The sequence below is a fragment of the Trichoderma harzianum genome (assembly GCF_003025095.1).
Source record: "Trichoderma harzianum CBS 226.95 unplaced genomic scaffold M431scaffold_12, whole genome shotgun sequence".
NCBI lineage: Eukaryota > Fungi > Ascomycota > Sordariomycetes > Hypocreales > Hypocreaceae > Trichoderma > Trichoderma harzianum.
In genome coordinates, this window is record NW_020209260.1 from 770,683 (window position 1) to 791,084 (window position 20,402).

At 48.6% G+C, this 20,402-nt stretch overlaps 13 protein-coding genes across 13 annotated transcripts; 8 read left to right on the forward strand and 5 right to left on the reverse strand.

Annotated features, from left to right (window-relative positions):
* Positions 1-175: 175 nt before the first annotated feature.
* Positions 176-649, reverse strand: M431DRAFT_239101 (hypothetical protein). The gene has a single exon (XM_024913700.1). It carries the CDS (start codon positions 542-544, stop codon positions 290-292), a length of 255 nt encoding a protein of 84 aa, XP_024770967.1. The 5' UTR covers positions 545-649; the 3' UTR covers positions 176-289.
* M431DRAFT_239107 (hypothetical protein) lies at positions 650-1,073 on the forward strand. The gene has a single exon (XM_024913701.1). It carries the CDS (start codon positions 754-756, stop codon positions 982-984), a length of 231 nt encoding a protein of 76 aa, XP_024770968.1. The 5' UTR covers positions 650-753; the 3' UTR covers positions 985-1,073.
* Positions 1,029-1,536, forward strand: M431DRAFT_533536 (hypothetical protein; the record flags this gene model as incomplete). The annotated part of the gene is made up of 2 exons (XM_024920889.1): positions 1,029-1,108; positions 1,187-1,536. Coding segments are annotated over 2 exons (325 nt in total), but the record flags the coding sequence as incomplete, so codon positions are not given.
* Positions 1,537-1,703: 167 nt separating this feature from the next.
* M431DRAFT_239112 (hypothetical protein) lies at positions 1,704-2,546 on the forward strand. The gene has a single exon (XM_024913702.1). It carries the CDS (start codon positions 2,034-2,036, stop codon positions 2,436-2,438), a length of 405 nt encoding a protein of 134 aa, XP_024770970.1. The 5' UTR covers positions 1,704-2,033; the 3' UTR covers positions 2,439-2,546.
* A 108-nt stretch (positions 2,547-2,654) lies between these two features.
* On the reverse strand, positions 2,655-4,374 carry M431DRAFT_93324 (hypothetical protein; the record flags this gene model as incomplete). The annotated part of the gene is made up of 2 exons (XM_024924464.1): positions 2,655-4,198; positions 4,260-4,374. The coding sequence occupies 2 exons, from the start codon at positions 4,372-4,374 to the stop codon at positions 2,655-2,657; spliced, it is 1,659 nt and encodes a 552-aa protein (XP_024770971.1).
* Positions 4,375-5,540: 1,166 nt separating this feature from the next.
* M431DRAFT_122873 (hypothetical protein) lies at positions 5,541-7,114 on the forward strand. The gene has a single exon (XM_024912170.1). The coding sequence runs from the start codon at positions 5,649-5,651 to the stop codon at positions 6,972-6,974; it is 1,326 nt and encodes a 441-aa protein (XP_024770972.1). The 5' UTR covers positions 5,541-5,648; the 3' UTR covers positions 6,975-7,114.
* Positions 7,115-7,507: 393 nt separating this feature from the next.
* Positions 7,508-7,696, forward strand: M431DRAFT_55070 (hypothetical protein; the record flags this gene model as incomplete). The annotated part of the gene is made up of 1 exon (XM_024921323.1): positions 7,508-7,696. A coding segment is annotated over one exon (189 nt), but the record flags the coding sequence as incomplete, so codon positions are not given.
* A 741-nt stretch (positions 7,697-8,437) lies between these two features.
* M431DRAFT_122877 (hypothetical protein) lies at positions 8,438-10,447 on the reverse strand. The gene is made up of 6 exons (XM_024912171.1): positions 10,108-10,447; positions 10,012-10,058; positions 9,927-9,964; positions 9,544-9,870; positions 8,638-9,489; positions 8,438-8,579 (listed from the first exon to the last, which is right to left on the reverse strand). The coding sequence occupies exons 1-6, from the start codon at positions 10,308-10,310 to the stop codon at positions 8,544-8,546; spliced, it is 1,503 nt and encodes a 500-aa protein (XP_024770974.1). The 5' UTR covers positions 10,311-10,447; the 3' UTR covers positions 8,438-8,543.
* A 1,381-nt stretch (positions 10,448-11,828) lies between these two features.
* M431DRAFT_239199 (hypothetical protein) lies at positions 11,829-12,667 on the forward strand. The gene is made up of 2 exons (XM_024913703.1): positions 11,829-12,050; positions 12,109-12,667. Exons 1-2 carry the CDS (start codon positions 11,994-11,996, stop codon positions 12,565-12,567), a joined length of 516 nt encoding a protein of 171 aa, XP_024770975.1. The 5' UTR covers positions 11,829-11,993; the 3' UTR covers positions 12,568-12,667.
* Positions 12,668-12,757: 90 nt separating this feature from the next.
* M431DRAFT_93750 (hypothetical protein) lies at positions 12,758-14,248 on the reverse strand (the record flags this gene model as incomplete). The annotated part of the gene is made up of 4 exons (XM_024924508.1): positions 12,758-13,130; positions 13,206-13,654; positions 13,796-14,039; positions 14,112-14,248. 4 exons carry the CDS (start codon positions 14,246-14,248, stop codon positions 12,758-12,760), a joined length of 1,203 nt encoding a protein of 400 aa, XP_024770976.1.
* A 171-nt stretch (positions 14,249-14,419) lies between these two features.
* On the forward strand, positions 14,420-14,951 carry M431DRAFT_239203 (hypothetical protein). The gene has a single exon (XM_024913704.1). The coding sequence runs from the start codon at positions 14,536-14,538 to the stop codon at positions 14,884-14,886; it is 351 nt and encodes a 116-aa protein (XP_024770977.1). The 5' UTR covers positions 14,420-14,535; the 3' UTR covers positions 14,887-14,951.
* A 788-nt stretch (positions 14,952-15,739) lies between these two features.
* M431DRAFT_511391 (hypothetical protein) lies at positions 15,740-17,332 on the reverse strand. Its single transcript, XM_024919644.1, has 2 exons — positions 16,280-17,332; positions 15,740-16,222 (listed from the first exon to the last, which is right to left on the reverse strand). The coding sequence occupies exons 1-2, from the start codon at positions 16,972-16,974 to the stop codon at positions 15,793-15,795; spliced, it is 1,125 nt and encodes a 374-aa protein (XP_024770978.1). The 5' UTR covers positions 16,975-17,332; the 3' UTR covers positions 15,740-15,792.
* Positions 17,333-17,830: 498 nt separating this feature from the next.
* Positions 17,831-20,400, forward strand: M431DRAFT_239225 (hypothetical protein). Its single transcript, XM_024913705.1, has 4 exons — positions 17,831-19,380; positions 19,436-19,724; positions 19,783-19,836; positions 19,899-20,400. Exons 1-4 carry the CDS (start codon positions 17,970-17,972, stop codon positions 20,185-20,187), a joined length of 2,043 nt encoding a protein of 680 aa, XP_024770979.1. The 5' UTR covers positions 17,831-17,969; the 3' UTR covers positions 20,188-20,400.
* The last annotated feature ends 2 nt before the right edge of the window (positions 20,401-20,402 follow it).

Genomic DNA, 20,402 nt, shown 5'->3' on the forward strand with positions numbered 1-20,402 from the left:
CATGTTAACAAGCACCCAGTCGCGTTTACCAAACCCCACAGACCACTGTGGCTCCCGTTGAACTGCAAGCCCATGCGTGCGCGGACGCAGCTCCGGTGACAGGGGAGAAACCCCCCACAGCCGCTCCGTTGATCAACTTCGCCGCTCGAGAGAACGAGATCGACTACTAGCTCGCCTTATCGTCTGTTCCTGGAATGATACAGGCCGCCGCCGGGATTCTGAGAGTCCAACCCAAGCTGAGGTGACAGATGATGGAGCCCACCACGCAAATTCATCATCATCACTATCATCAAAGGTCTAGCTTGTCCATCTGGGCTTGGGGACCTGGCAGCAACTTACCGTGGCCGCCTGACATATACTTCAACTCTTTTACTTCTTCGTAAAACGTTTTAATGTATGAGCCCTCACTTTCTGAGTGAGCCTCATTACTCAAGAATGGATTGCCCATCGAATTCAAAGTCAATTGTTGGGATAGCAATATCACGCTGACAAATTTTGACACGACCAACAAACTGCCTAGAATCTTGAAAGTGGCATTTTTCATATCTACACACTGCAATATGTCATTTTACCATACACGCCGCATACCAGAATCTCACACACCTATTGGGTGTAATCAGATGGGAAACACGAAGAATAGATTCATGGTCGGATGTTTGTGCACGGACCACTGAACAAACGAGCAAAACACCTTCACCTGCGCCTTTCCTCCCTCCGCCTTTCTCTCCTCTCTACTCTCTTCCTACTCTTCTCATGATCCTTCAAGAATCCACCAAGATGGACGATAAGATCGATCAAGAAACGCTACAGATGATGGTATCCTTGGAGCTTCAGGATGCCGATTCACAAATGAAAGGAAAACACCGCGAGGGCGATCCTCCTCCCGATGCCGAAATCGCAGCTTGGCTCTATGAGCAAGAACTGTTGTCACTGGAGACATTTTACGCGGATCGTGACTTGAATAGCGGGTTTGCATCATCGTAGGATAATGATGACCAGCCTCAGGCCACTGCTGGACCTGCACCCAGACAAGAAGCACTGGCCGATCCGTTCACTACGGCTACCAGAGCCAGCTACCCTGAAGATTCTCAGCTAGACACCCAGAAAGGTAAAGCAAACGAACCCAACCAATGCGATAAAGCTAGTCAAGAGGATGAGCGCATGGTATTAACTGATTCCATTGCAGCCGCTGCTGTTGCCTTCACGGAAGCCAAAGAAGCCCCCGAAGCTGAAAAGCCCAACCAAGCCAAGGAATCCAAGAAAGGACGCTGTATCGTCTGCAAGGAAGAAACCCTCTTCACTGAGACTTTGAAGTACCCTGGAGGTCATATTTATTGTCACGGATGCAATGAAGAACGATTTCAATTAGCTATTCTTGATGGGCTTTTCCCTCCCCTGGATGCTGTGGCCAAGCAACCCCCCTCGGCGTGATACGGCAGGGAGAACAGGACTTGCCACTGAGTCGGACATTTCTGAATACGTTAGACTGGAGATTGTTGGAACTTTGAGGTGTCATTTATGAGCAATAGATTGAATACAAAGCAGTTTGTTTTCTGCAAGCAAACCATACACGACCATTCTCTCGTGTCGGGCTCTTTCGCGACAAACCCTCTCAGTCGTGCGATTGGCTTGGCTTGCGCTGCATGCTACTAGGGCATCCAGTAAGCAGATGCATGTAACAAGGAGCCAAAGGCTATTCCGACTTCAACTGTTCGTAAGGCTTACAGAGCCATTAGAAAGCGCTGCTAGAGCCTGAGCGGCATTACGCATCCTTCAATTTATTCCTACTTGAGGCAGTGCGGCCCGCCAAGAAGAGATCCTGTCACAATTACGAAATCAGCATAAGCATTGCGATCAGTCAGCGCAGATATTACCGTTGCAATTGCCCGGAAGCTGAGATGAAATGCGTACATATATTCAACTGTTCTTTCTGCAGTTGATTGACAACTCTTTTTACAAGTCTTTTTCACAATCCACCACACATCCACAAACTCAAACGCGCAAATTGATTGGCATATCAACTCATCGCCACCATGGCAACCAACACCAAGGTCGAAGAGTACCGAGCGCTATACGACTCATACCTCCAACACTGCAACTCACACAACTTTTCGGGGATGGAAAGTTTCTACACTTCTCCTTTAAACGTTAATGACGAGCCCTGGGACCCAAAGAAAGTCACGGCGCAATTCGAGCCGCTGGTGACTGCGTTTCCCGACTGGCACTGGGAGTTGAGGCATCTTACGATTGAAGGGGATTATCTTGCGTGCCATTTTAGAGTTACGGGGACGCATAAGGGGAGTTTTCAGGGAATTGAGGCTACTGGACGGAAGATTACGACGACGCAGTTTACGTTGTATCATGTGGTGGAGGGGAATAAGTTTGGGGATGTTTGGGATCTTGTTGATATAGAATCTGTTGTGAAGCAGATCTCTTGAGAGGAGGATGAGATGACAGAAGAAAGACATGTTGACGAAATTGCTTTCTGAAAGATGTGGATGGGGATGTGAGATTGAAAACGATGTGAGAGGTTCGCCACAACTTCGGTGCATCTTTACAAAGACTCAACGCTTGATCCGCCTTGTTACATGGGTCCCTTAACCACGGTGACTGTAAACAAAATCTATTCATAACCCAAGTAATCTACTTCATGTCTAAGCTGAAAAGACCTTCTGTACTTTGTCTGTGCATTTCCCAACCTTTCCCACTCTCTTCTCTAGCGCATTTGTCAACGGAGTCTTCGCTTTAATATAATCTACCAGCACCTCATCCAGCGTATCCAACACTACGAAATCACTTCTCTTGGGCAAGATGTTATCTCCGCCACCCGCAACGAAATCCACCGTGGCAATGACGTATTCCTTCTCCGGGTCGATTCTCTGTCCCGAAATCCTTGCATCCATGAGCATGAATCCAGGAGGATTCGATGGGTTATACTTGACGTTGAGGTTGTGCGAGATTTGGAACCAGGAGGAGAGCTTCTGGTTGTTGAATTGGTTGACGCGGGATACGCATCCTTCAAGGATCTGGAGGAGATCTTCGCCCGAGTAGGTCAGCTTGGTGACGGCGTTGCCGAAGGGGAACGAGGTGATGACTTGGCCTCGCGTGATGTTGCCGGCATCGATGGTTGCCCGAACACCGCCTGCGTTGATGAGTGCAAAGCTCGGCCTCTGGTCTTCTGGAGCGTCTGTGGTAAGATTGTAAAGGTACTCGAATGCGGCATCGGCCATGACCTGGCCGAGGAGACAGTCGCCGCTCTGGCAGGCAGTCTGGTCGAGAGTATTCTCAGTGGTGCCGATAATTTCGTTGGCAAAGTCTTCGAATGGGCCTCTCCACGCGGTGACCTTAGCTTGAAGATCGGGCTCCAGCTTGGTCGTGTTGTCCATGTGGATCGGAGCGCCTTGATATGCGAGAGCTTTTCCATCATCGTCAAAGGTGACTGAGATTGACCCCAGATTTTCTCCCCATCTCCACGAAGTCACGATAAAGACTTCGTTGCCAGCCAAATCGTCCACAATCGTCGGATACTTGCCCTGCGCACCCTCCATGTCTCCAAGCAGCGTGTGGCTGTGGCCGCCGATGATGAGGGACAGGCCTTCGGTCTGAGCCGCAAGCTGCTGGTCAATGTCGTAGCCAATGTGCGTCAAGGCTACAATGCGCTTAATGTCGGTTGTGTTGCGAATCTCCCAGATGGCCTTTTGAACCTCTTCCACTGGGTCGAGAAAGGTAGTCAGCTCGCCAACATGCGAAATCGTCGGAGTCGTCGGCGTTGTTGCCCCAATAACAGCTAGCCCATGCTCTTCAAAGATGTGGTAATTCTTAATCGTCGACTTGAGATCTGTATACTCGCTCTTCACATTGCAAGAAACAACAGGAAACGTCAAATTCTTCAGAAACAAGCCGAGCTTCTCATCGCCGCCGTCCCACTCGTGGTTCCCCAGCGTCATTGCGTCGAACTTGAGGTCGTTCATCATCTCGGCAATCTTCTCTCCGCCGTAGAATGAGTAGAACAGCGTGCCTTGAAATTCGTCACCGGCATTCAGCCATAGGTGGTCTGGGTGCTGGGCGCGCAGCTCGGTGACTTTTGTCTTGATGCGAGCGTAGCCGCCGAAGCATCCCTTGGAAGGGTCGGTGCAGTCTGTGCCAGCCTTGACGTACTGATCAAGATGAGCATGGACGTCGTTGACGTGGAAGAAGGCTGTTTGAGAGTGAGTCAGCGTAATAGATCTAGATGGGTGAGTAGTGAAGCGAAGCCTTACACATGTTGTAGTGCCCTTCATCGTCGATGCCTCGCTTGAGCAGCCGCCTGCTGTAGAGCACATCGTCTGCCACTGCACAGCCCGCAAGAGCTGACAGCACGACTGAGGCCTTCATGGTGGTTTTTCTGCCTCTCGAGATGCCCCCCCCACCGACTGGATTCTTCGTATAGCAACGGCCTAGTGAAGCCTAGCTGGAGAATCGCAATCAATCAGTAGCCAAAAAGCCTGGAGGTTGAAGCTCCTAGACAGTATCGATAAAGGCGCAAGACGACGAACGCTCGCTTTCTTATATGCGCTCAACTCTCGCCCGCCACGTTCTTTTGTTCACCGAGACTTGTGGGTTCGAACAGTTTTTTCTTACCTGCCTCCCTTGAAAGAACTTTTTGATGGCCAAGACTTGCTTTGACGAATGGGGCTTGTGTTGCCAAGGTCCACGTGGGTATGTCACGTCACGGTGCGGGAGACACTGTGTCAGCTTTCAGTTGGAGATGGAGTTTAAGCCTGTCTGAGCATTGGCATCGGCATCAGCATCTTATCTCGTTCGTTCATGCATCTTCATCTGCACTGTAACGCTCGCTTCAGCTCGGCATCGTCCGTCGGCGCTTATCCGTGAAGATGCAGGAAGGAAAAGTCAACTCATGGCACAAGACACCGATTGTGATGAGATGATAACATGACTAACATATGAATAAATTCTTGAAATGCTTATTTACCGTGTAGCATTCTGCAGTTGTTTCTCGATAATAGAGATTCATTGTTTAGTACCGGTTTAAACAGCTCCTTCTCCATGTTCTTGCACCCCATATCGCTCGACAAGCTTCAATGTCTCTTCCATTGAATCAATCATTGTGTTCTCCCCATGACAGTATCGGGCAACTTGCCACATGGTTCCTAGGTCGGAACAGGATGCGAAGGAAGCTCTTTAATTTACATCTCCCCAATTTTGTATCTGCCACCATGGCTGCCTTCTTCTAGTATCTATTATAATGGTATCTTTAAATATGAGATATAGGACGCTGGATAGCAAAATTGAGACACTAAAATGTAATTCCATATTTAGGGAAATGGTGGTTGTTGTGGAAAAACGCAGTATTGGTAATGAAGGTACCGCCTTGAACTTGACAGCTGTATGCCACTTAGGTAAAGTAGCTGATGAGCGTGCGGATTGTTTGCCAGCTGCGCGATGCCAGAGCAGGCCTTTTATGCCTGGCTGTTCTCCACACACTATAAAACCAGGACTCTTTTCTGCTCTCTTTCTCCTTTTCTCCTCTCATCACACACCTCAACTCAACGTTGTGGCTCTTGACGAACGCCAACACCAACACCACAACCTCCACTCAACAACCATACGCATTACACTCCCCAAAGCAAATAGGTCACGAAACGATCATGGCAAAACATCGTGATAATGATCCGATAGTCGAGATTTCCGACCCTCAGATCGCATGGGACGAGGCAGAGCTGGAGAGAATACAGACGGAGTTCAAGGCATTGCAGAAAAACTACAACGGCGTTGACGCCATAGATACCCGAAACCTGAGCGAGATTGAGCAGCGCGGATATTGTCGCCAACTAGTGCAAGGCGCATTTCGGCTTCTGCATCTCAGACCTCAAGATTATCCAGAATGTTTCGAAGCGTGCATCTGCAGATGTTTGGCCTCACATGCTCTAGAAGCACAACGTTGGAGCCGATGGGGCGGTTACAACGATGTCATTTCCAAGATAAGAGACATCGCGTACCTTTCCGAGCTACACGGTAGATATCACATTCTGCCTGCTACAAGTGTGGTGGCCTCAATTGTTGTCAAGCGGCTCCGCAAAGTTAACACGGGCGGAGTAGATGAGATTACCTGCCTCATGAAGAGATACAAGGTATTCGAGTTTGCACACGCGTCAGTCAAGCACTATAGCGAGCGAGGAAACAAGATCATACGAACCAAGCACGTCATACCAAACTGGAAGCCTAAAGCCGTGAAGGCTGAAATCCCTGGCAGCTTCGGTGACATGGGATTGACTCAACCAATCCCACATAAGTCTGCTGAGGTAGAGGATACAACGAGTCAGGTTGGCATGATACTCAAGTCTCAGATGCCACTACCACCCGTGGCAATAACGACGACAAAGAAGATTACCAGAGAACAAGCAGTAGATCTGGTTGTCCCCCATATGGTCAAGATCATGAAGGAGTTGTGGTCAACGACTACAAACGACGAGTGTGCGGCAGCCCTAACCAGAGAGATCGTCATAGTGTTGCCCTCGGAGATGAAGGAATGGCTAGAGGTGTGGAGTAGACAAGCAGGGAAGCAGGAAGTTGAAGTATGGGTGAGAGAGGCAACTGAAGACCTCGAGACTTACGAATGGGGAGAGACTCAAGTGGTACAGGGTCGGCCAGCCGCGGAGCCAATCTACGCCGCCATCAACGAGCTGGAAGAATTACACAACGAAAATGTCACATCTGTCGCGGCACGCCACAAACTTCATGAAGGGACGACCATGATCCGGCATTACATTATGGGAATGGAGGAGAAATGGAAGGCGTGGGCATACAAAGAGCTTAGCAAGGAACTGCTCGAGTGTCAGGCAGCAATTGCGACTGATGTGAGCTTCATTCGTCGGTCCCTCGAAGAGAATGACGAACGTTGCTGGAAGAAACGCCGCGCCAACATGGAAAACGCAGCAAATGATGATGGAGAGAAGATAAACTGGCTGCAATGAGCAGATGTCATGGATGGTGATGGTGAGCTAATCTACGGGTATATCGGTATGGACTTGCACAACGGGAATGTCTATGGCGTCTGATTAGAGAAGCGACATTTCATTGGAGCGCTGGGAGGATTCTATTCTTAGGAAGTTATTCAGTTACAAGGCAAGAGCTCGTCAAATCTCAGTCATCAGGTTCTCTTAGAAGTTTTCTATTTTGAAGGAGCAGTTATTCAGCTGTCAACTAATAAAATATTTGATTAAGCTAATGTTGGTAGTAGAGGAGTCGCAAAAACTAGTGTTGCGATAAATACCCTTTCACTCATTATGATTGAGGCTAATGGTGTGAGTGATTCACGCTTTAGGAGAAAAAGTGTGCAACAACAAACAACTCACTTGTGATGATGAGCAGGCTATACGTATCAGCTCTTTCTCGCAAACGAGGCAGTGATTGTGATGTAAATGACATCTCTATATACTCTGACTCTCTCAGATACCCCACGAACAGGCCCAATACCCTCCTCATAGATAAACTCGAAATAACCAAAATGCTCCCTGACCACTTTTGGCCAATTATCTTCTTTCTATGTCTCCTCATGTCTATCGGCATCCTCGCATGCCTAACATATACAGTCTTTAGCATCATTTTTGAACGTAATGCTACCCGCGAGGCTTCTCCGGATGAAAGATATTATACTTTTGAAAGATCGGTCACCGGGCCTTTTGAGGATGAGGCTCCCAGGCGTACCGCTTCAATGTTTGGCATTCCTCAGAAATTCTTGCGCCGAAGTGACAATGCGCCGACTCTTTCACGCACTAAAAGACAACCTCCGCCCAATCAAGTCGGTGGAAGCTCTCGTGATGACGGGAAACGGCGCACGAAACCTTTGAAGACGCCGGCACGACGAGTCTTGTTCAACGCGCAGCAGGGCGGCAGTGTGCGCCATAGGGGTCCTTCAGAACATGAGAGCCTCACTCCGAGAACGCTTCCGGGGCCAAGCAATCAAGCGCTAGATCACAGAGATGTCTTGTCATCAATCTCTTCGAGTTTGGTGGTTCATGCACCTGTGAAAGGGAGGGCCAAGAGGGATAAAGGAAAAGAGAATGAGGGGCAACCGGGGCGAGAGGATTTCTTGTTCAATATGTCAGTCTGAGAGATAGAGAGAGGACGGTAGCAGTACTAGAACTCCCAGACTTATAGTTTATGGCCCATGTAATCTACCCATCATGTAGTCCCATTTGTCCACAGTTAGGATATGCACAATTTTTTCGATTTCACTTCTTCAGATACTCAAATGTCTTCAATGGACCTATTTCTTACTTTATTCGATTATGGGGTGTTTAACCAGTATCGAGTAGGCGTCTGTCACGTAGTCTGAGGTATAGCTCATCGCCCACGACCAGTTCGACTGGCTTACGTTGTCTTATAGCACTCGAGAGAGTTTGATAGTATATGAGATATAATTTATATCATTACTGTCGTTTTAAAAGAAAGAATTATTATACGTAGCATCACAACTCATTTGTTGCCATCATTGGTCATGTACACGTAAACCTTGGTTCACTCATATTCCTCCAGATTCATCAATACGTGTATCTGAAACCAGGCGTAGCATCCTCCTATTCATCGTTACAGATCAGTTATCGTCACATGTCAAAAGCGGGGTGTGTCACTTACATCGTGAGCTTCAAGCAGAAGACCTTCCTTGTCTGCCTTGCTGTTCGCCCTCCAAAACCCGAGATCGAGGAGGAGAACAAGGATGATGTTCAATAAAGCACAAGCAATGGAGGCATATAGACCTGGCTTATATCCTGTGGCGGCATCTTGCTCTCTAAAAACCAAACTGCCAGCAATGCCTCCCAGACCGCCGAACCCAACGAGGGTCGCACTGCAGAAGGCACGCTTCCACTGTCCACGCACGTTATTCGCCTGTAACGACATGGCAGCCGGGATATTGGCATTAGCACCGGCTGTGACAAGGAAGACGCCGAAATAACGAACGCCAGGACTCGGAGCCCAACCCATAATGGGTAGTCCGATGAGGCAGAGTACCATGTTGAAGATGACAATGGGGCCACGGAGCCGCAGTCTATCACCCACCCAAGCGCCTGAGAACATCACAATACCTGCCAGTACATACGGGGGAGCAACGAGACACTGGGACGCTCCGATGGAGAAATGGAGGCTTTGTCTCAGGATCAAAGGGAGGGTGAAGGCCAACGAATAGGTTATCGTGGTCGAAAGCCCAAAAATCAGAGCATATGCCCAAATTTTCCAATCAGTTCCAGCACCAAGGAACTTTCGCAAATTGAACTTTGGGACCTTTGAGTCACCACGGTCGCGCTGGATGCGATGGACGATCCAGTCGAGCTCACGCTGGCCAAGGAAATTCCACGTCAGACGCTTGGAGTCGGGAAAGTCGACGAGGAGCCAGTAGCCGGCGATACCCAGGGCGCAGGTGAGGGAGCCTTCGATGATGAAGATCCAGCGCCAGCCGGTGAGGCCCTCGCGGCCGTTGAGTTGCATAAGCTGTAGTTGATGTGAGCCTTTTGCGCATATTTATAATGAATATATATGACTTACACCGTAGGCGAGAATGCCGGCAAAGGCCGAGGCAACGCAGCCTAGGAGATAAAACATGGAATATCGCTTGCCAACCTCGTACCTAGTGTACCAAGTAGACAGAAGGTAGACACAAGAAGGGAAGAAACCGGCCTCGAGGACGCCTAGGACTGTTCTCATGGCTGCTAATTGCGGGAAGTTCTTGACGAAGCCCATGCCGATCATGACGGCGCCCCAGAGCAGTGTGATGAAGGCGAGGTGCAGACGAGGCCCGATTTTGCGGATGAGAATGGTGGAAGGGGGTTGGAAAACGATGTATGTGGTGAAAAACACGAGATTGGCAATATTCTAGAGCGTTTGTGAGTTGTTTGTTCTAAGAGGTGTGGTGTTGAGAGGGGACTTACATAGCGGTTGTTGATGAGCTTCAGCTCAACACCCATACCTAGGGGAATCAGCTTGTGGCTTTTTACGTCGAAACAGTGAATATACCTGCTATATTCGCGGCGGATAAATTTGTGCGATCCATGAGCGAGACACTTGAACGCGTTAGAATGAAGTCTTATGATCGATTGGGATGAATCTTACCAATACATGGCTCCAACGGTAACGACCAAGCGCCTGTCGACCTTCCACAGAATATTGCGCTGCTCTTCAGGTGTGAAGCCAAAGTCCTCTTCGCTGTCTTGAAGCGTCATGGGCTTGGCATTGCTCTCCGAGTCGCGGATCGGATCAACGCCGACGTCCTCGAGCTCGCGCTTCTCGAGGTCGCGCTTCTCAGACTCAGCCATTGCGTCTATTTCTCCTCACTTACGAGTACGAAGTAGAAGCGTTCAAGTCCTGAGAGATGAGAAAACTAATGAGAAAAATAAAGAGGTAGAATGTTGAAAGGTGCTTGTGTTCCCGCGCCCGAGAGACATGGAGAGACACGCGAAAAGGGATCGGCAGGGAGAATCATGTACACGCATATCGGCCTATATATACACAAAAGCAGATGCGTCGCCAAGATCATCCCCCAGCAACTTGGCGGTCTCTTCCGTATCTTGGACCAAGGAATTAATTCCCACGCGGACAAACCATCCACATCAACGCTCAATCCATACTACTAGTTCCCCCAATACCAAGACAATTATCCAGCCTACCTATCCTATCTCATCCATGTCTATCCATGTGGCGAGCAAACTAACGTCCCCAATTCCCCTCACCCCCTCCAGCAGTACATAGTAACAACAGCACACAGCTAGAGAACATCGAATCCCTCGCAAGCCATCCCTCATCCCGGTTCTCGCCAAGAAAAATAAAAAAGAGCCGGGCCCTTTCTTCCCCCAGACTTTTCCAAGTGGGGTCCCCGCCCTTTTTTTAAGCTCCCAACTGTGAGGGTCCAGATTCTGGGCCCTACTTAATAGTAGCCTATTTTATGCTTATACCAGGGTGTTGGACCAGGCTTCCGGGGAGGGGATATACTCGTACATCCATGTTTGCCGCTGGGGGAAGCCGGGCAACGCACGCTTGGACATTATGCGGACCGAGCAATGTCTTGGCTGAGATATGCAATGTTGGTTGGATAGCAGATAGGTATGGATACATAACGGGGGTTGCTTCGTACACCTATAATACAGCGGTGACGAAGCCGCTGTCTTTTGCAGTGTGAGACACCCACCAGTTCTCGGAAATAGACGCAACATCTCGCATCCAGGTAGATTTCACCATAAGATAATCCCCCAAGAAACACAGTAAGCAGTCCCTCACGAATCACACTCCATCATCATACCGTTATACCATCAAGCAAACGACAAAAATCTCGTGTGTCACAACCACCCCGGCCATCATCCCCATATTTGGAAGTTGGCCCATCCGCGGGGAAGAAGCAGGCTAGACAAGACTCTAAAGGCCCTAGCTGCGTAGCTTAAATGGCTAGCCCCGTGTATATCACAACAGCAAAAAGTGGCGATGCTTCTCCATTCTAGGGTCTTGGGAGTTTTGCTGTCCTAGGTCGAATTTGGCGATTCATGCGTAACGCTTCATGTTGGGGTGCATGAAGATGGGGGCAATTCTGTGTGTATGTAGCACCAAGAAGCGAAGGAGTCGGTTGATGGATCATCCAGATTGAGATGCCGTGTTGTACTGGACTGTGCGTTTGCATTTGGCATCTGTGCTGCAACACCAGATTCCCCCAACTGCCATCTTGATCACCACCATCCTATGAGAACCTCCAAGAGTCAGTACACACACCCACAATCTCATAACCCTTTCATTCCACGCGTAAACAAACTCCCGACACTCTATCCACTCTCTCCCCAGGTTCCCCCCCCAAAAAAAAGAACGCCACATTCTCCTCTCCTCCCATGCTTCTCCTCTTCTTCTCCTTTCGACCAATTATACGCGTTTCTGGCCTCGAAGATGCCGAGGCTCGCCATCTTCCCCGGTCCCATCTACCCGCCCTTCCCCAGAGCTAAGCTAATTTCAACAACGACATGCTCTTGGTTTTCAGCTCAGGCGATATTTACTCCAGACTTTTGGCATGCGAGATGGTAGCCAACGCCGACATCAGCAAGAGACACACGAGAAAATCCCCGATTCGCTGCTCACCTGCTGGTTTTCCTGCTTCGCAAGGTTCGTGTCTTTCCGGCAAGTCCGGGCTGCGACTATTTATTCTTGGCATCCAGTCACCAGTCTTTCTTATACCAATTCCATCTGCGATTCGGTCGAGCTGGCGTTTTGAGGCTTGGTGACGCGGCGCCTCATCACTCGACTTGCTCCGTCCATCTCCTTTGTCCCCTCATCCTGACATCTTCTTCCTCGGGCATCAACCGATCGAGCAGCAAACTGTCCAATGAAGAACGCTTCATTATCTACTATTGCCACTTCGAAAGTGGTACTAAATCCAATACAATCCAATCAACCCAAGCCAAACAAGCCAAGCCCAGTCAAACCCGATTCCTTCCATTCACCATGATACGCGATGCCTCGGCAATTCATAGTTCATCCAAGGCAAAGTCCCTCCTCAAACTCCGCACCATCAGAAGACGCCCAAAAGTCTGCAGTTAATCGTCTTGATTATCCTGCCCCATTGGTTATCCAAGAAAGAAAAGATAAATCCGTGCCAGAAAACATACCATACTAACGCTAATAAAAACCACAAACATCGCCAAAACGCTCTTAGGAAATGGTTTAAAGGTGAGGTGCCAACGGAAAAGGCTATTCTCCATTTGACAACCTCAAACCGATAAACTTCACTCTACACAAAGATGCCGAACCTTCTGCCGACCGCACCTCCAAATCGCTGCAAATTGTGCCAGACGAGACCAGCAATGCCAACAACAGAGAAAACCTGCAGAATCTCCAATGGAGTCTTCGTTTGGACCTTGGTCTCGATAAAGTCGACCTTGGATCCGGCCATGGTAGGGAATCGTCCTGTGGTCAGGTACTGTTCCATCAATGCGTCCTTCTTGTACCACTCTGCACGCAGCCAGGCATCGAATTCGTCTGCGTCATCGAGTGGAATATCTGAAAGCTTGAATTTTCGCCAGTAGAAGTTGACGGACTTGGGTGGTCGGCCCTGGAGGTAGGTACTGGAGAGTGTAAAGATGTTCTCGCCGTATTTGCCTCGCCTAGGTATTACTGGTCAGTCATCTTTGGTCCATTACGGTTTCTTCGGTTGGATCAAGGTATCTCAGAACACTCACCCAACACCTTCATACGCCACTGTGCAGTCGTAGACATATTCTACCGTTCCTCTGAGTTCGTTGAGACAAAAGAAGCTGCCAGTGCTACGAGGGAGCAGCACGTGCTCAGGATCTTTCCACCCTTTCTTTTCTGCCCAACTAGCAGACTTTCGTCGACCGTTTCCAGAAATGTTGGTGCCTTCAGGGAACAATAGCAGCCACATGGGTATGCGATACTCCTTCCCACTGGGATCGGTCCTGGTCTGCTTGAGCTTCTTCAGTCGGTAGGCAAGTCGGGGCTGATCTGTTGCCATTTTTCGAGACATGAAGATGAAGCTGTAAAACGTCATGCCCCAGCCGATGATGGGAATATACTGCAGTGACTGCTTCAGAATGATGTAGATGTGGCCGTGCGCCGAAGCTCGGTTGACGTAGCCAACCCACCAGAGGTACAACCAGTCGGTATAAATCTGTCAAAGCTCGTCAGTTCAGTATTAAAAGTAGTCTCTAGGAACACTAGGTCGAAACCAAGTGTCCTCGTACGAATGAGATTGCATATGAGAGTAGCCAATCGACTGGTGTCGACGCTGCCGCATTCCAGAGCTTCTTACCTGATGGTTCGCTATCATCACCAACCGCTCGGGAAAGTTGAACTGCACTCCGCCACCTTCCGTGGGACGGATCTCTCCCGCGACTGACTCATCGCCGCTGATTCGGATCGTTACCGGGCCCCAAATCTGCGTCATCCAAGTTACGACTATGGCAAACCATCGTTTGGTCAAAGCCATGTAATCATAGTATATCTCGCGGTTCACGAAATACAGCCAACACCCAAGAACTTGCGAAGCGACAATACTGCATTCTCGTAAGCATTGGTTCTATCCAAACTCATGATATGATCACTAGCCCAGTGAATCGCAAACGTACGTCACACAGCAGATTAAAAAGTACACAGCGAGAGCCAGACCTCGTAGTATCTGCACTCCTCGGCCATGAGCCCGCTTGCCCGATGGATGAACATCGTGGCTCGCAGCGCCTTTTCCAGGCGTCTGAGTGAGTCCCATGGCAGCTGTGGGAGCAGGAATGTTGATGTCGGACCCCTCGGTATCAACCGCCATAAGCGTAATGTTTAGGAATATGTATATGCGTCGTTCTAAGGTGTAAATATAGGTCAAGGCGCGCAAAAAGGCTCAACCCAGCAATCTGGCATGAGCCCCAAGGCAGATAAAGGACAGTTCCAGAAGAGAGGCGGTGATGTGGCTTCCTGGTGGTGAAGCTCGCCTTGCAGCAGCTATTGGGCCAGGTCAGGCAGGCAGCTCAGCCCGCCAGGCAACGCCTTTCCTGATAGGATATGCTCACGGATGTGGACTGCCGACAGCCTCGATCAAGCCGGGCTAGAGCAAACGGCCAGTCAGGGCAGCTGGTCAGATGCAGGACGGAACAGCAGGCCAACGGAGAGCGGTTCCAGCGCCCTCGAGACACACGACACCCGTTGCTTGTTCGCTTTTCCGCTTTGAGTCGAGTCGAGGTCAGACGGTGTAAGGTGAAGGTTTGGCCCAGCTCGAGAGCAGCACATGATGACGCAGGTGTTGCGGCTGCTTATTCGCTCCCTTGCTTCTGCCTAGCTCGAGCTGTCTGTCATAGTGTGTTAGCGCTATTGGATTGGCCCAACCACGGCGGATTCGTTCAGCCCTGGGGCTAGGCCAAAGCCCAAGCTGCTGGGAGGCTTAGCGGGAGCTTCGGGGTTTTCCAGAGCCCGTGAGTCGCTGGCAGTGGATGGCAAAGCTGGTGCGACCACAGAAAAAAAGTGGTCGTCGTGGCAGTAAAGTGGCTACAGGAAATGATTGATGTCTGGCATGGATCGGATAGGATTGGATGTGATTGGTGTTGTAGACACAGGCATTATTGATAGTGGACATGTAATTCTGGGCGGTGACTGAAAGCGGCGGCGGATTAGGCGGGACATATTGCTGAGGGTACTTGTTCCGGTACTTGACATCTGATGTACTGTTTCAGCGAGTGACCTGGTGTTTTCTCTACTGAAAAAAGGTCATCTATCTCAACTACATAAACTCTTGTGACGATTTACCCATTAGCGAGAAGCCTTGTTCTCCTACTTCATGCAACCGTGAAAGCTATTACTGAGAAGTGACTTGATCACATGCCAGTGCGCGGGTCATCCAGTTCCTCCGTCCCAATATCGCAAAGCTCGTATCAGCGGTAGCTCGTCAATGCAATACCCCGCCTGCTGCTTTCGGCAGGCGGTGGCAGCTTGTATTCACTGAAATGGAGCCAACCAGCCCGATAAATCCGGGAGGATCACAATGAAATGAACCTGTGGAGTTATCAGAAACGTAATTGAACTATTATTTAATAGTAATTCCAGGCTCTTCAACGAGCTAGGTTTCATTTGCCATTGATAGCAGTGGTTAATCCATATGCCGTTGATGTTAACAGCACGTGCCCATCCAAGGGAAGTAGGTACATGTATTGAAGCGACATGTTCTTTAATCACGTATAGCATCAGAAGATTTCAAGACGATATGATGATAACAGTGGCAACGAAGAACCTAGAGTAGCAGTAGAAGAAAATGGCTAACACCCAGAGCTATGAACCGAGCTTGTTTTGTTCTAGAGAAACCACAAGCTGAGCAATTCCTATCAGAACGCTGAGCAGCCCAAACGCCGCCGTAAGAAAAAGACCTATGAGGGCCACCGTAAGTGCAGTTCTCTCCGATGTGTGCCTCTCGACCCATGACACGAGATCATTCGATGGCGGAGGGTGATCCACGGCTGCTTGTAGATTCCTCAACCTCCTCGTCCAGTATACAAGCTTGAAGGAAGGCGGTGCCGTGCGAAGCGAGCCGTCCCATACAATGAGATTTGGATCAAAGGCAGAGTCGGACGAATCATTCAAACCATACGTTGAAGTAAGCTCTCTTGCCAACGTATCCGACTCATCGTCCGTTACGTATGGGAATAAAATTTCGTAAATTGTGTAAAGGGTCTCGAAAAGAAGCCGTGGAGGAAGAGTCCCGCTGTTTACGAATTAGCATTTGCATAGGTTCCTACAAGGAAATATTGAGATGGCAAACTTGGCAAAACTCATCTCTATGCTCTCTTCCAAGCTTCTATCTGCTGTATATCGCACTTGGGCCTTGAGCCACTCGACTTGGTGAAAAACTGCCAGTGTCTTCCTCTTTGGGTTGTATACAAGATGTTCGGCCAGATCATTGGTAGGAATTATCTCGATACCCAATCTCTTTCTCAAGCTCCATGCCATCAGACTCGTACATTCCGTGTTACTGTGCCAACAATCCACTGACTCAGTGGGAAAAGCTGCATGAAAAAACTGGATAAATGTCTGGTTTGGCAACCATTTGACAGGGTAAGCATCCTCATTCTCGATTCTGTATAGCATGGAGTAGATATCTCTTGATGATGGATCAATCATGAAAGCTAATCGGGCGGTGATTCTTGCCGCCACTTCTCTCTCTTTAGGTAGACAATCCGGAAAAGCAGCCTGTTGAAATGCTTCCAGACCAGCTGCTTCATTGCATAGAGACTTTAGCATATCAACGGCCCCAAGGATAGCAGTGTGAGATGTTAGCCCCGGATTGCCACTGTAGATGGAAATGTCGCCAGTTTGCTCATCCGTGTGTGTCATCTCGTGATAAAATCGGCGAAAAGCAACAAACTGAGACTTGGTAGGTTCGGCTACATTGCAAAGAGCTATAATAGCATCATTGAGAGATGTTATTTGCGAGGAGCCCAGAGTGCGAAGTTCCATATTAACCACGAAGATACAAAAATAGCTCAGAACTTAAAAGGGGATCTTCTGCAATTCCAGTAAGCCTCTTGATAATGCAGAAACACATAGATAGATACAGGAAGATGCACATGAAGTATATGTATATATATGTATGTCAAAGGCTGGGGCGTAGCCTTCCTCTGACCTAGCTATTGCAGCTTTACTGACCCTCTTCTTAATAAATATGACCTCTATATATATATATATGTATGTATATAATGAGAAGAGGCGTATATCATTCTCTATACTATGTTTTTTTGTTAATTATTATTGATTCATAAATGGTTTTTTAGTTGGAAAATTGGAGTTTCGTTTATGTCCTCATGAGCTCTTGTTGGCGACTTGTAAGGGCGAGACATTCGAGCTCATGAAAACGGGCATTTGCGTGAGAATATATATCCGTGGACCTCATACCACTAACCTTAAGACTTGATCGTTTTAGGAAAATAAGGCGTTTTGTTGTAGGCCGCGCCCACCGCCAGCCTCACCGATAATTGACTGCATGTACGCACAGCCGCCGCAGAATGCAACTGCATGTTGGTCGTGTGCAAGCATGTATGTGCTGCATCTGCCTGCCTCATTGGCTCATGAACATCACCATTGATGCAATCTGCAGCAATTTGCAGCAACCAAGCCACCGGGACCATAATTGGACCAATAGTCAATATACAGGTCATCCATGCTAATGCCGGTCGGTCATCGCAGAGCCTTGTGAGGAGAACTGGAATTGCCCACCGCCTCTTATTTATCTATCGAAATTTACTTCTTCACCGCCGACTTTAGTTGATTTATCACATTTAGACAAAATGTATGTAGTCGATATAATCGCATGGTGGGTAAATCTGAATGCCACTCAATATTGCCCGCATTACGTTACTTCGGACCATACTCTCAATCTCAACCAACGGACATACAAGAATACGCTTCCAAAGATTCGGTCCTATATTCTTAAACATATTTAAAACGTCATTAAAATGCCTTCTCATATCTCGGTTGAACCAACGCCTCTGAATTCAACGCCTCTGAATTCGGCTGGAACCAAGAGAACGCGAAGTGGGAGCTCGAGCACCGGAGGACCTATCAAGAAGTTGAAAAGTTTGCATGCAAGATTCAGCTATGGTTCGCAAGCTTCGGCTTCAGTAGCAAAGTCCCCTGCCACGGGCTCAACAGCATCTAGCGGCGCATTGCGACCAGACGCACTCCCTAAAGAGAACAACCCTGGTGCAGGAAGGTTGGTGCCAGGCTCCACGCAAGTCAATGCACCAGATCAGCAGTTGGTGTATCAACACCACACGCACGCTCATGCTCCCGATGAAATTCCTGGTGCTACTCATCTGGACGGCAGTCGTGTCTATGTTTTCCCTCGTGCGAATTGGTGCATCCCCGAGGATTACCGCAAACGATATCTGGTTGTCAAGGATATTTTCCAAAGGAATCTTGAAGAAATCGACTTGACGATTCTCAAGCATCCGGCTAAAACGGACTACAAATTGAGAATGTGTGGCACTAGCATAGACAAGGCCACGCCTTCGATCTTGATATACCACCCTCAAGATGATAAAAGCATGGGCCAAAGGATCCTGCGCCATCTACATCGCCCGCAGGTCCGGAAGCAATACAATTCTAGCAAAATGGCTGTGAGTTTCGAAATTTACTGGTATAGCGGGCCTGCTTGGAAGTATTTGGGGCGCCCAATAGATGGCCTCAACATTCGAATGGAAAGTTCGTACATTGCTGGAGCATTACTATTGGATGATGATTATTATAGGCTTAGTACCATCACTTGTGGCATCCGGTTTCCAAATGTGGATGACGCTATTTTTCTTCTATCAACCGCTCATGCCTTTGAGGAAGATGACAGAAGTGGGGATGATGATGAGGATGAGGAGAGTGTCGAGCCTAATGGAGGCGAAGATGGAGATGGGGATATATACAGGTTTGGAGATGTAGAGTATGACATGGCTGAAATTAGGGATATTTATGAATGTGATAAAGAAAACCAAGCGCCCCAAGCTACCGGACAGCAACAAGATCGCCCACGACACAAACAAGACCTATCCAGTGACCTTGTTTGGGATTCTGGAGACACAGCTTCTGTCAGCCCCAACCGAGTCTGGGGCCGATCTCGGGAAGCTGAATGGAACGACTCTCTCAATCTGGACTGGGCGTTGATAGAGATTAAACAGAGCGAACAGTGGAAGACAGAAGGACTCCGTCTAGCGCTGCCTGATATCCCTGGCTCGGGTTATCAAGAACGGCGCGTGGAAGTAATGACATCTCGGGGCGCGCTCTTTGGCACTATTTGCAGCATATCCTCATTTATTGCCAATTCCAACAAGCTTAGCAAGCTATGCAAAGTTTGGACTGTTTCTCTTCTAGACCCAAGTATGGCTTTGCAATCTTCTTTCTACTATCGCTGCTAATTGCATGCATGGCACAGGCGAAGTATCTGTTGGAGACAGTGGAGCCCTTGTCATAGATTGCCTTACGGGCAAGCTTTATGGATACATCATTGGGATCAACCACTTTCAAGAGCTATACGTCATTCCATTACAGTCCGTTCTGGAACAGATAAAGGAGATGATACCTGATTCCTACGGTAACCCGGAAATATTCATGGAGCTCGTCCAACGCCGTACACCCAGAGCGCCTCCTAAAACTCGCAAAATTCGTGGGCTCACCAGATATTTACATCAATACTGGCCAGAGAGAGATTTATATTATATTAGGTATGAAGCAGCAAAGGATCGCTCAACATCATTGTGGTGGCGCTGACGAGTTTCCCAGTTCATTAAATTTTGAGCCACGATGGCTTGGGGATGATTCGGATGATAGCGAAAGGTAAGAAGATGCTATCAGCTATTGCTGAACTAGAACATCGGTATTAACGCACACTACTTTAGTAGTAGCAGCAGCCACTACGTTGATTGTCCGACCAGTCCTATGCCGAATTATGCCAGTGAACCAGACACGCAGCATCACTCTGTGCCAACTAGCTTTGGTTCATACGACGCAGTAATAACGCAGTCGCCTGCCACGCAATTTTCGAGCTTTCAGATATTGAATGACTCTATGGATGAGAAAATTGAGAACTCGAAGTCTCCTAGCCCGGAACCTGACGGTGATAGCCCTCCTTCTTCGTACCAGACCGCGGAGGACGGGTCCAATTCAGCGCCATCTAGCCAAGAATGAGACAATTTGCAACCGTTTTTTTTTTGTTATTTAGTCGCATCTTTTATTCTTATCGTTACTACATGGAGTTACGTGGGTAAATAGACGAAAATCTGGGGTGGTACAAGCAGTAGAGCTGATGCAAAGGGGCCATAGAGTGAATATATTTAGTATCGTTGTGGCATGTGACGATAACTAGTGGAATAAACCAAGAGAGCAAGAGATTAAACACTATA

What these genes read in the sequence shown, in the direction of transcription:
- M431DRAFT_239199 (XM_024913703.1), top strand. Translation starts at nt 11,994, where the DNA reads ATGCTCTTGGTTTTCAGCTCAGGCGATATTTACTCCAGACTTTTGGCA. An exon ending in GACTTTTGGCATGCGAGATG is followed by an intron (nt 12,051 to 12,108) that starts GTAGCCAACGCC and finishes TTCGCTGCTCAC; the next exon opens with CTGCTGGTTTTCCTGCTTCG.
- M431DRAFT_239107 (XM_024913701.1), top strand. Translation starts at nt 754, where the DNA reads ATGATCCTTCAAGAATCCACCAAGATGGACGATAAGATCGATCAAGAA.
- M431DRAFT_511391 (XM_024919644.1), bottom strand. Translation starts at nt 16,974, where the DNA reads ATGGAACTTCGCACTCTGGGCTCCTCGCAAATAACATCTCTCAATGAT. An exon ending in ATAGAGATGAGTTTTGCCAA is followed by an intron (nt 16,223 to 16,279) that starts GTTTGCCATCTC and finishes ATTCGTAAACAG; the next exon opens with CGGGACTCTTCCTCCACGGC.
- M431DRAFT_122877 (XM_024912171.1), bottom strand. Translation starts at nt 10,310, where the DNA reads ATGGCTGAGTCTGAGAAGCGCGACCTCGAGAAGCGCGAGCTCGAGGAC. An exon ending in ACCGTTGGAGCCATGTATTG is followed by an intron (nt 10,059 to 10,107) that starts GTAAGATTCATC and finishes AACGCGTTCAAG; the next exon opens with TGTCTCGCTCATGGATCGCA. An exon ending in CCGGCATTCTCGCCTACGGT is followed by an intron (nt 9,490 to 9,543) that starts GTAAGTCATATA and finishes CATCAACTACAG; the next exon opens with CTTATGCAACTCAACGGCCG.
- M431DRAFT_239225 (XM_024913705.1), top strand. Translation starts at nt 17,970, where the DNA reads ATGCCTTCTCATATCTCGGTTGAACCAACGCCTCTGAATTCAACGCCT. An exon ending in TGTTTCTCTTCTAGACCCAA is followed by an intron (nt 19,381 to 19,435) that starts GTATGGCTTTGC and finishes TGCATGGCACAG; the next exon opens with GCGAAGTATCTGTTGGAGAC. An exon ending in AGAGATTTATATTATATTAG is followed by an intron (nt 19,725 to 19,782) that starts GTATGAAGCAGC and finishes CGAGTTTCCCAG; the next exon opens with TTCATTAAATTTTGAGCCAC.
- M431DRAFT_239203 (XM_024913704.1), top strand. Translation starts at nt 14,536, where the DNA reads ATGCTCACGGATGTGGACTGCCGACAGCCTCGATCAAGCCGGGCTAGA.
- M431DRAFT_122873 (XM_024912170.1), top strand. Translation starts at nt 5,649, where the DNA reads ATGGCAAAACATCGTGATAATGATCCGATAGTCGAGATTTCCGACCCT.
- M431DRAFT_239112 (XM_024913702.1), top strand. Translation starts at nt 2,034, where the DNA reads ATGGCAACCAACACCAAGGTCGAAGAGTACCGAGCGCTATACGACTCA.
- M431DRAFT_239101 (XM_024913700.1), bottom strand. Translation starts at nt 544, where the DNA reads ATGAAAAATGCCACTTTCAAGATTCTAGGCAGTTTGTTGGTCGTGTCA.